The sequence below is a fragment of the Lipophrys pholis genome, assembly GCF_963383615.2.
Source record: "Lipophrys pholis genome assembly, chromosome: 2".
Taxonomy (NCBI): Eukaryota; Metazoa; Chordata; class Actinopteri; order Blenniiformes; family Blenniidae; genus Lipophrys; species Lipophrys pholis.
In genome coordinates, this window is record NC_137636.1 from 13,430,521 (window position 1) to 13,442,373 (window position 11,853).

At 40.0% G+C, this 11,853-nt stretch overlaps 1 protein-coding gene across 1 annotated transcript; it reads right to left on the reverse strand.

Annotated features, from left to right (window-relative positions):
* Positions 1-222: 222 nt before the first annotated feature.
* stk33 (serine/threonine kinase 33) lies at positions 223-8,044 on the reverse strand (the record flags this gene model as incomplete). Its single annotated transcript, XM_080458058.1, has 13 exons — positions 223-435; positions 752-826; positions 1,247-1,416; positions 1,742-1,814; positions 1,901-1,986; positions 2,114-2,226; positions 2,304-2,379; positions 4,099-4,186; positions 4,862-4,944; positions 6,779-6,917; positions 7,081-7,185; positions 7,327-7,440; positions 7,958-8,044. The coding sequence occupies 13 exons, from the start codon at positions 8,042-8,044 to the stop codon at positions 223-225; spliced, it is 1,422 nt and encodes a 473-aa protein (XP_080314184.1).
* Between the last annotated feature and the right edge of the window lie 3,809 nt (positions 8,045-11,853).

The following is an 11,853-nucleotide window of genomic DNA, read 5'->3' on the forward strand; positions in this document are numbered from 1 at the left end:
TAACGCTGATCCCTCAGCAGCAGTGGTTTTGGACTTATGTGTAATTTTCACACCTGCACACAGTTTGTTTTTTTTGGCACTACCATAATCTCTTGGTCATTGGTCATCACCATAAGGATTGCACATTTCATAGTGGTTACATTCACGTCAGTGTTAAAATAACAGAACAGCATACAATAGAGCAAATATTAACATTTCCCTCATTTTCCTATGTGATATGGCTCATTTTTTAGTTTTGTTCTGAGCAAGTAGTGGTTTTTGGGAGTGCTGGGAGTTTGTAGGGGCCAGGCCTACTTTACTGGAGGTAGAAGGTCTGCGGTCATCTGCTTTACTCTGGCTGGAGGCAGGTTTCTGTCCTGTGCAGGGATCGCTCCTGTCCTGAGGCTTGCGCGGCTTTGCACTCGGCGGTGGGGGCGCTTTCATACCAGCATGAGGCTGCAGGGATAAGATTCATGTTCATCTTACGTAACAGAATTAACTATGACTTTCATGTAAAACAGCTGCATGACTACACCTTTATTAGCATCTTCTGTAAGAGGTAAGTCTGGCACCATCTAGTGGTGATTTAATATCAAAACTAATAAAGAAACTTTAAAAAATTCAGAAACAGCAGACATTTGCTTTTTTTTTTTTTTTCTTAGATTATGCATATAAAAATCTATATAAATAAATAAAAATCGAATAAAAATTTAAGAAGAAAAGGCAAAGGTGAGGGAGGTTGAAAATAAACCTGTGTTGTGGGTGGCTGTACCGAGGTGTCAGAGCTGCTTTGGCGCGCGTCCTGCGGGAGGCCGCAGCTTTTCACTTGAGTCTTCATTCCTCCACTCTACACAAAACACAACATGAGACATTCACAGCTAGTTTCCAGAAATAACGGATAAGTTCTGATCTCTCTAGTGGTAGTTCATGCTGTATTGAAACTGTCTGGTGGACAGCCAAACCATTCTGAGCTGTGGTCATTTACATAAATCAGCACATGACATGATGGTCATTGCTACTGAGACAGTCAATCCGTTTGAGGAGTTTTTGCATAAAAGCAATGCTGACTAAAACAATTATTTATAAACATTTTCATTGTCTAAGTTTAATAACACATATTTTAACCCAAATTGATGTGTCAGCAGAAACACCAGATAACAGTACAGAACTTAGATTAATCACATGCCGTTGCTCAATAGACAAGACAAATCTTAAAGAGCTGTCAAATTTAGAGGCCCCTAAAAGTGAGGTCTGAATGTCCAAGTACCTGTTTAGTGGATGTGGAGCATGTCGAGGTGCGGTGGTTGTTCTTGGGGCTGTGCTTGGCATGGCTACTGCAGTTGCTATTTGTTTCTGTGGAAACAGCCTGGGGAACATGGATCGGGTCCAGGATGTCCTCAGAAGAGGTTGGGGATAATACCTCCAAACTCTGCTCTCCTATGTGAAAGAAATTACAATTTTACCACCAGCTACTGTGCCGATTTAAGAAATCTGGCCTTATTTGATGATTTTGTCATACAGATTTGTGCCACAAAGGTTCATTGTTGTAATAGTCAGGTTGCATATCATATAATTATTATTCAAAAGTATAACAAACACTGCAGAAATGATTGAAATACAAACAATTCCAGCAGCTATTTATCCATAAATAATGAACTGAGGTTAAAAAAACTACAACCTTCATTTCATCATCACATGGTACTATAGTACTCCATGTTGTGTATTGCAGTGATGAAAATTTTGAATAAATATCAAATATTACTCTCTTCCTGTTCCAGGTGATGCTGCATCATCTCCAGCACATTGGATTGTACAGCAGGCACATCAGTGTCGCCCTGTTGGACAAAGCACACTATTAGAGCTCCTCGTGTGACTCATTTGGTAAAGTTCATGAATGCAGCTGGCAGAATCGGCGCCTCACTGTGATCCAGGGGTTTTCTAGGAGCTGACTGGCAGACATGCGGTATGCGGGATCCACTTTCAGAAGGCAGATCAGTACATGTTTTGCTGTTGAGACAGAGACCACAAGCCATTCAGTGAGTTTATCAGCAACAACGTGCCCCATAAACCTGAATACATGCTACATTTGTACAGTGACTTTGCACTGATTTTATCATTGAAAATGAAGTTTCACCTGCATCACTGACGGTCTCCCAGATGGGTTCAGTGAATTTCAGTTGAGTTTTCCTAATTCTCTCAAGCAGGGCTGACTTTGTTTTGGCGGAAAATGGAGGCTTTCCACACAGTCTAAAGGGAAACAGACATGTTGGTGTATGTTTCCGCTGTATGTGCGTATATGTTTGAGAGTGTGTCTGTCTACTTACAACATGTACATGACAACTCCTATGCTCCACACGTCACACCACTGACTGTAGCCACGGTCGCTCATGACTTCCGGAGCTGAAAATGACACACATGCAATATGTTGATTTTAATTTGAATAGAATATTGAAATGTGGCAGCAAATGAATACAATGTTAAAATAGTTGAAATCATTACTAGTGCTGACACCAAGTGAGACAACAAATGTAAATAAATGTATAATCACTGATATGAGCAGTAACGTAAGTTATCAACATTCCAAACTGTAAAAGAGAAGACATTGCGATCCAAGACAATCACAAGCAAACTGTTTAACTTCCAAATGCATAATTATAAAAGCCATTTTTTGACAGTTTGAAATCTTATCTATCTACGTTAATAGGTGTTCTGAGATTGGACCGTTCCAAGGGGAATTACGAGCAATTTCTTGCACAAAAAGTCAACCGAGTTCCTCTTTATAAGGGAAAGCAGCTTGTCAGGAAAAAAGACTTAGTGGTTTTCTATAGTGTGAACACATAAATACGTCAGTGTAAAGCACTATTATTCAAAGTGAAGTTACACTAGTTCAAAAAAATTTTTAAACTTCTGCAAGCGGTTTTCATCTGGACTTTTTACCTACCTATAGTGTCTTTCCTCACACAACCTCATTATCAGCTGTTCATGAGAGAAATACTGTGAAAAGAGATTATAAGGTGGCATGAAAGGCATAATGGGATTTCTCCATGTTGTATGTCTGTAGGGCCTATTGTCTGTAACCCAGAATAGAGACCACAGTGTCCATAGTCTACCTGTAGGCTCAAACAGATGTGTATAATGCTGTGTGCAAGTTTACTTTTATCTAAACTGTGATTTAAATATAGGGTGTCTTTAGTAAACCATCATTCTTTTCACTACAGTTCTATATGCGTATGTTTTCAAAAGCCAGAGACCTTAATAAGCTGAAAGGGCAATACATTAGAAATTTATTATGCACATACCCCAGTGCATGATTGAACCATTAGTCCAAATAAGTGCTAATGAACTATATCATTAACTTGGCTGGATTGTGACAGAAACAGCTGTGTGGGAGGGGCAACACCAGGTGAGTCGCAGCCACAATAAAAAAAGTGTGAACACTCACTGGAAGCACAGTGGTCAGATAAGAAGCTGCCGCCAACACAAGACACAACAAGCCAATGTTTCACCATAGATCACAGTCACAGACGCATCTGGTTAACCCAACATTTGTTCTGCACCGATACAGATGAGCCCTATACACACACACACACACACACACACACACACACACACACACACACACACACACACACACACACACACACACACACACACACACACACACACACACACACACACACACACACACACAAGCCAAGTGATGTGTGGCACCATCTCCAAGTACAAGGTGAGCAAAGGGTCTTAACACCATGGAGGAAAACACAAAGAGGAAAAGAAACAACTGAGACATTTTAACAAATAGAGAAAAGCTGTGGAAACAACACATTTGCCTTCAAAGTGTGTTTATGTCTTTTGAAACGATGCATGACAATTCACGTGAATCATTCTGCGTTAATTGTTTGATAGTTATTCTTTAAAGTATCCTTACTTACCAGTATTTTACAAGTACAATACTTTATATGTAGAAATACTTAATAATACTAAATATGTATAAATAGTAAGTGAAATACACAACAACAGACTTAAACCCGTTGTTTAAGAGCATCACATCACTGTGAATAGCCAACCTCTGCACCTGCGGTTCAATATGGTCTGCCGTTGGTAACACTGGTGACTTACCCATATAGATAAGAGTGCCACAGGCTTCCCTCATTGTCTTCGCGATCCCTACACCTTCTGTCTTCACAGATAATCCAAAGTCTGTCACCTGGGTGGAGAACAGCTCTTGAGAAATTGGTGATATAAATAAACATGATTTAGTTGCGCTGACACAACCTGGATTCAAGTCTTTGTTAAATGTGCCCCTGTCTGGACAAAGCCAGGGCTTGGGCATAAACACAGACTGCTGGCTCTTTCCTTGAAAAGCTTTGCTGCTACAGGTCCATATATTTATCACATCATTGCAAAAGAAAAACATCCAAGTCCTGTGAGCTGAAAGTTCGTTATACTGTGCCATGACAACATTCTCTTACATGTACAGCAGGTTTCTGTTTATGTATGTGCGTTCACACAAAGGAAAAACAAAAAACAAAAAACAGAGCGAGACAAACATTTATGCTGTGGCCGAGCCTTGTTTCAGCTCACACACCAGGTATCTGCTATGGCTGGCTTGTCGTCAATGCGTCTAACATGCTGCGCTCTGCTTGTAATTTCTTTAAAGACACAGTTTATTCTCTCTTTGAAAGGGTGTACTAGAAAAAAAAAAAGACCGGGGGGAGCCTGTCATAATGAGGCAGTATTTAAAGAGTTCACTAACTATAGAGGAGGCAGTGGGCGAGAAAGGAAAAAAAAAAAAGTGCCCATCAGAGGCTTGTACTCAGTCCAGCAAAGAACCGACAAGAAACTGTGATGAAAAGTTTTACGGTTGATGTCACTGTTTTACCTTGATATTGATCTTCCCATCATCTTCATCCAGAGAGTCTCTCACAAGAATGTTTTCAAGTTTCAGGTCCCGGTGCACTATATCTTCAGGATGAGAAGAAGAAAACCTTGATGCAATGGGTTTCAATTTTTTCCATTAATGATCATGACAGGACTGGACGAATTCACAAGATGTGGTGGGGCATTCAACACTAGCAGCTAATGCTGTTAAAAAAAAACAAAAAAACCTGTTTGTACCAAAACATATGGCCTTCATCAACCTTCCACAGCAAAAAAAATAATCATTTTGGATTTCATTCCGTGAATAATACAAATCGATGTGGAGGCAGTTACGCCTCTGGAAAAGTAGTTGTTGATCATAGTTATGGATTATATGAATTACTAAGGGTGGCTCTGTGGTTTTAATGGTGAAGCACTCCTGCCTCACAGCGAGAATATCACCCATTTGAATCCAGTTCAGCGCCTTTCTGCGTGGTTTCCATGTTCTGCCTGTGCGTAATATCCCCACACACTCCGCTTTTCTCCCCCAGTCCAAAGACATTTGAGGATATCAGATGTCTCTAAATTGCCTGTTGGTGTGAATGTGAGTGTGTGATTGCCTGTCTCTGTGTTTGCCCCATGATGGACCTGTCTCGGGTGGAATCTGCGCCATATAGATGATTAATGTATTATTTGCTAAGGATAAACTATGTTTTGTACACATTTACACAGCGATCTGTTCAGCTTGCCGAAAGCAGACCTGACTGAGGGGCTCCGCTAACAAAACTTGGTGGTGTGAGGGAAGGCAGGCGGAAAACAGCCCTGAGCCGTCTTTGTGAGCAGTACACTGTTTGAACTAACCAAGTATACAATGTTATGCATGCAGTATTGATGTCGTGTGAAAGTGCAATAGACGAGCTGTGCAACACAAGTACACCTGACTGGGGTTTTGTCATTTTAAGAATTCATATTTTTTTGATTTGATAAATTCCCATTTCCATATTAAAAAGCTTTCTTTTCCTTTTTTTTTTTTTTTTACACGTAATCAAATCCTAATAAAATCCACCGATTCCGGAATACATTTTACAGTATTTAGTTTAAATTTGGGGGTTTATGAGGGGACTAATAAGAATAAATCTCACTATAATAGCCACCTATAACTCAACATTTGGCATAGTATATTTTAAATGATTTGACATATGTAAGGATAGACGATACGACTTTGAAAAAAAAAAAAAAAAAGACGAATGTGCACTGTTAAGACTTACATAGAGAAGACAAATAGACTATGTGGAGCAACAAGGCCTAACATTAGCAGCTGCAGGTGAGCCTGAAAGCACGTCTGAGGCAAATAGCAGCTGAGCCTGAATAAGGTAAAACATAAAAAATCAATAATCTCAGAATTACTTGAAGAATTTCAGGGCATGAGACTATCAAGACCGGTCATTTGGCCAAAAGGGCTCTAGATTTGTAATTCAAAGCCAGCACTTCCTCATTAGTCTCTGATGAGTTGAGGAAAACCCGCACACAGGGACTCTCCATCTGAGACACCTGTTAATCAGTATTGCTCCCTCGCTTGTTGTAAATTAGTCATTAGCCCAATGTAATGATGCCTCATTGCCAAGCAACATAGTAAATTACCACTAACCACAAGTTTGACCATTAAGGAGTGAAACTCCATTTCTAAGTAAATCAGATTTAATTAAAATGTTTATTGCTTTTTTTTATTTATTCATTGTGGCTATTTTACTCAAATAAGACTCATTTCTATAATTACTGAACACTATGTTGGTAGGAAATCCATTGTGAATTAGAACAAAAACAATTTAGATATATTGGTGAGCCACTAGTACTTTATTCAAAAGAAATGCTCGAAATCTGCTTTTGATTTCAGCAAACCTCACAACCAGTTTCTCACTGCAGTGTAAAACACTATTACCTCTTTTATGAAGGTAGACAACGGCATCAGCTAAACTACACATTATATTCCTCGTTTCATCCTCTGTGAAGACCGTCTTTCTTTGCAAGAGCTGCTTCAGGTCACCTCCTCTGCACAGTTCAGTCACCAGATATATCATCTAAAAACAAGAACAAAGGTGCTTCTTACCAGTGAATCCATTTGCACAGTCATCAGTAATCACTGCGCCGAGATGTATTCAGAATAAGAGATTATATCATATTACCCACATGACACTCACCCTTTCAAATAAATACGCTTATTCTGGGATTATGATGTCTTACCTTAGTGGTGTAGTAGATTGCTTGAACGTGTATGATGTGAGGATGATTCACTTCTTTGAGAATGTTTATTTCATCCCACAGCATCTTAGCTTTCGGACTTCCAGCCTAGTGTGACAGAAAGTCCAATCACAGCTGTGTTTGTTTTTCTCAAAACATTAACTTCTCTTATTAGTGCAACTGGTTTTCTTCATCACGGTGAAAAAAACTAAAAACAGGCTTCCCAGAAGGATGTCAAGATAGACTCACCGCTGATCTGCAAACCTCTTTAATAGCCCATTTTGTCTGTGTCTCAATGTGGGTGGCTTCATAAACAACTCCAAAGCTACCTTGACCCAGTTTCCTTCCAAATTCATAAATTTCCTATGGGGATGAAAAAGCAACACACAAAAAAAGCATTAATGCATTTGTAATCTACGCCTGCCCAGTGTCAGTCAAACAGCAGGGGAGCGTTTATTTAAGACCTGAGCCTCATTTCACTGTTACTTTTAAGGAAACATTATGTTTTAACTCTACCCTGAATTGTTGAGTACATGCTAATTTATAGTTTCCTAAAAAAAACTTAAAGTTGTCTGGTCTCTGGAGCTGCAGAATATAGCGTTTTTAATCAAGTCACAAATGATTAAGTTACTGCTGCAGTTTGTTCAATCTCAGGTCTAATTAACTTGATTATTATCTGTGTGCATGCAAGACTGAGCAGTAGCTGCTTTGGGTTTTGGGAAAGGGAGCAGTCAAATTCCCCAATGAAGGGGAGCGACACAGCAACATAAAGTTTGGCCCTCCACTTATGCAGTACTTAGAGTGACCTATAAATTCTACCATGTATTCCTTCCTCAATGGTGACAAAACAGCTTATGTCCAGTATAGAGGCTCTCCGTACCCTGAGGTCTGCATCGTTCTCCAAGCGATTAACTGGCACATCCCTCTTCAGCAGGTCCTTACTGGTCTGAGCGGACACCAGGTTCATGTCTCATCCACTAACCTCAGAATGGATCATCTGTGGACGGAGGGAGAGAGCAGTCATTATCTCTCTGGGGAAGTAAAAAAAAAGTCACAGGACACATATTTGCTCTTTTGAAATGTGTTTCCATGAAGACCAACTCACAACTTCTTATGAGGCAACTGATTAAATGAAACTATAAAATATAAGTCAAATCTTTATATTTTCCCTCATTCTTCCATGGCCATCATTGTGCGGTTGTGCATTAGCACAAATCAGAAAGGTACTGCACATATAAATATCCCAGCTGAATAATAGAAGCAACCACGAATGCTGAAGTTTGCTTGATCGATATTTTGACATTTATGTTAAGTTTGCTGATCATTTTCATTCCAAGAGTCTATTTTCAAAGTTATGTGCAGACTAACGAAAACTTTACTCCGTCTTGTCAAACTTGTCACTTTTTAACTCATGGTATATAACCAAACTGCTGTCTCTGTCTGAGTCCATATTCACTTCAAGCGCAATTTACCCAGCTTCAAAAACAGTCTCTAAAGCCAAATTAAATGTAAAGCAATTATCAAGTGATGACTGGGAGCGATGAAGTGGATCCACCACACGCACAGCAATTAATTATTAACAAGGAAGCGGTGTCTTTAACCTCTTCACTCTGATGCATTATTTTAGTCCTGACAGGGCTCTCATAACAGGCCTGTCTCTCCCATTATCTCCTGTCTATTTTCCAATCAAAACGATTGTGACAGCCTCTGGAAATTCCAATCACCTCAATCACAGCTCATTTGTGCAAGACAGCGGCTTGTGACGAGTGTATCACTGAGGACTTGAGTGATGGGGGACGGTCCTGTGTGCCGCAGGTGCCTCCCAGACAGAAGGGCCTGGTCCTGGGCACCAGATCCCCGATGCAAAGGGAAATCGGATATCAAGATCAGGATAAGGTGAGAAGTTTGACCTCAACCAGGGTCAGTTACAGACATGGGACTTGAATTGCTTTAAGCCTGGTGTCCTTGTCTACAAGCGCTTAATCTGTGTTTCTAAAACTACAGGTCAAACCACAAGTCAAAACACAGATAGATTACTTTCTTCAGACTGTTGTTGAATTTAATCAGGCACTTTGCATATCAGATTTCTCTGAACCACAGTGAGGCCTAAAGGTGTCAAGCTGACACAGGAAATTACCTGATGGGGACAAAGTGACGCAAGTAAGACTTATTTTATTTAGCACGAGTATTCAAAGTAACTGTGCCTTATTGCTCAAATTAAAATGATGTTGAAACATGTAGATGCTTTTGCGACAATATCAAAGAAATGAAGTGGACTATAAAGGCCATGAGAGTCGTCTCTTCCAAATCCCACTACTCTTTGGCAAACCTGTTCTAAATAACACTTGCTAATGGAGTGACAAAGACAGGACTGTTTAGTCATTTGCAAAATGTGACCCCTTGTGTTTGTTGCATGACCAAATTGCAGGGAACTACATTTGGGATTTCAACCACTCAACACTACTGGGCGACAATCGTGCCCCCGTGCCACATGTGCACCTAAAACGCTGTCCATTAAGGCGGCATTTTCTGTCTCGGTAGCTGTACATCGGTACTTAAAACCAGAAAAACCTTCCTGGAGGACCAAGTCTAGACTGCTTAATTATTCTTTGTGTGACCTAAATAAGTCAGAATATGACCAGAGACAGTGTATGTATCTCTGCATTTCTACCTTGATGATGGATTCAACAAAGAAAAAAAATTACATAATTACTAACAAGGTCGAACAATGACAAACTGGCAGCGCACGGCACGAATTAACAATATCTAAACACAAAAGTCTTTGCTCATCCACCAAGACTGAAAGATGAGCAAACATTAGCACACCTCAACCTCAAGGAGACTCAGACTGAGGTCTACCGTTTTACAATGAGTTTTAGCCTCATCTCCAGTTTCAGCAGGAAGTAATTAGAGCCGACAGTTCATCACAGGTCAAGTCCATACTTGTCTCACCTCTCCATCATTCTGTCAAACACCAATTCTTGGTTATTTACACAACCGGGTGATTATACGTACGTATTACCTCACCGCTGTCACTTCAGAACAAAGAGACTGGGAACACACAAGGGATGGCGCCTGTCGCGGGGAGAGGTTTCCTCCTGTAAACCTGCTCAGCGTCCATTAACCTGAGGTGATGTACAGAAACTCACTTCACCTCAATCCTCAACGTCAATAAGACTGCAACTGAGATTCTAAACTCGACCTACCTCATATTTTAGAGAGATACCGTATGTGAGGATATCATAATTTAATAGTACAAAAAAAGAAGATAAAGTAAGCCTTTTTCAATCTCAACCAGACCATTAAGATATGACACATTTCAATTATGGTTCGTGGCCTTTAGAAGACTGCTTTCCCTAATTGCATAAACAGTGGAATAAATTAGGCTTAAACTCTGTCACATTGCCTCGAGCTGCAATAAGCATCTGTTGAAATACAGCCTGAAAATCAAACATACACAGAATCTCACTAACTGCAATTAAAATGTACACTGCTATCCGTTTTGCTTGAGCCCCAATATTACATTTTACTCATGTGAAACTTAATCATTTATTGACAGCTTGGCTTTGATGACAAATGATAAACTTCACAGTCCTAATGAAGTGTGGAATTACATTACCTGATGAGGCAAGAAATTGCATGTTTAGAATGCGAATATCCCATCTACTTCACTACACTATAGAGTGAATCCTAATAATACGCACAGAGATTATGAAAGCCTGTGGTCTAAATGTAATATACCAAGAACACATCCACATTAAGCCAATAAAGCATGTAGCAGACTTACTCGAGAGCTACGGAAATATGCTGTACCTAAAAACTGATGGCCTAAAAAAAAAAAAAAAAAAGAAAAGGGGGAGCCTCGACTTGAAGTTGCGATTCTTACATGTGAACTAAGCAATGCATATAAACAAATTTTTATAAAGCCCCCCCGCCTCCTCCCCCAAGAATCCCTCCTGTCTTCAATGCTCATGCTTGATAAGTGTCTATTGGCAAGAAAACATGCTTTTTGCCAAAAGGAAGCTAAAGATCAAATTCTGCCATTTGCTCAGGGCACTCCACATGTTGCTGGGAGATAAGGGCCAACAAATTCAAATTTTCCTATTGGTTTAATCCTGGTTGAGGCTAATCTCTGCCCTTGCTGGGCTCAGCCTTGAGAAGCAAGGAAGGCAGACATCTAGAAAAATGTAGGCCAATGCAGAAACAAGAACAAATCTAATTCATTTCAGTGGCAACCCAGATAGAGTCTGCACATTAAAATAGGAATATGTTGTTGTTCAGTGTGTCACGCTGGCGAACAGGAGAGACTTTGAACTGTGTGAACAAAAGATGATGACCAAGACTGAATCATTGTCTTTCTCAATTGGGGATTTATGCAACAGCTCAGTAGCGTTTCACACATAACCACAAAGCGACTGGCCAGGTAAATTAAACTAATCGGCTTAGTTAATGGACGTGAAACTACCACTAATTGCAACAATCTCTAATGGTCCTGTTAGTTTTGCATTCAATTGACTTACCGCCTGGGGTGAATTTAAAAACACGGAGCCTAAAAGCAGCAAAGCACAACCTTCACCAGGCGCGCAACTGAGAAATAACACCACAAATGGCTCACGTGCGTCCACAAAACTGCTGCCTAGGATATTCCAATTAAAGGCACAGATAATTAATTGATCATTTGTCAGCTGCCACTGAGGGGAAAGAACAAACCAAAAGCGGCTCCTCTTTGAGCAGATAAAATATCGCAGAAAAGCGTGTATTGTAATTTTACGTGGC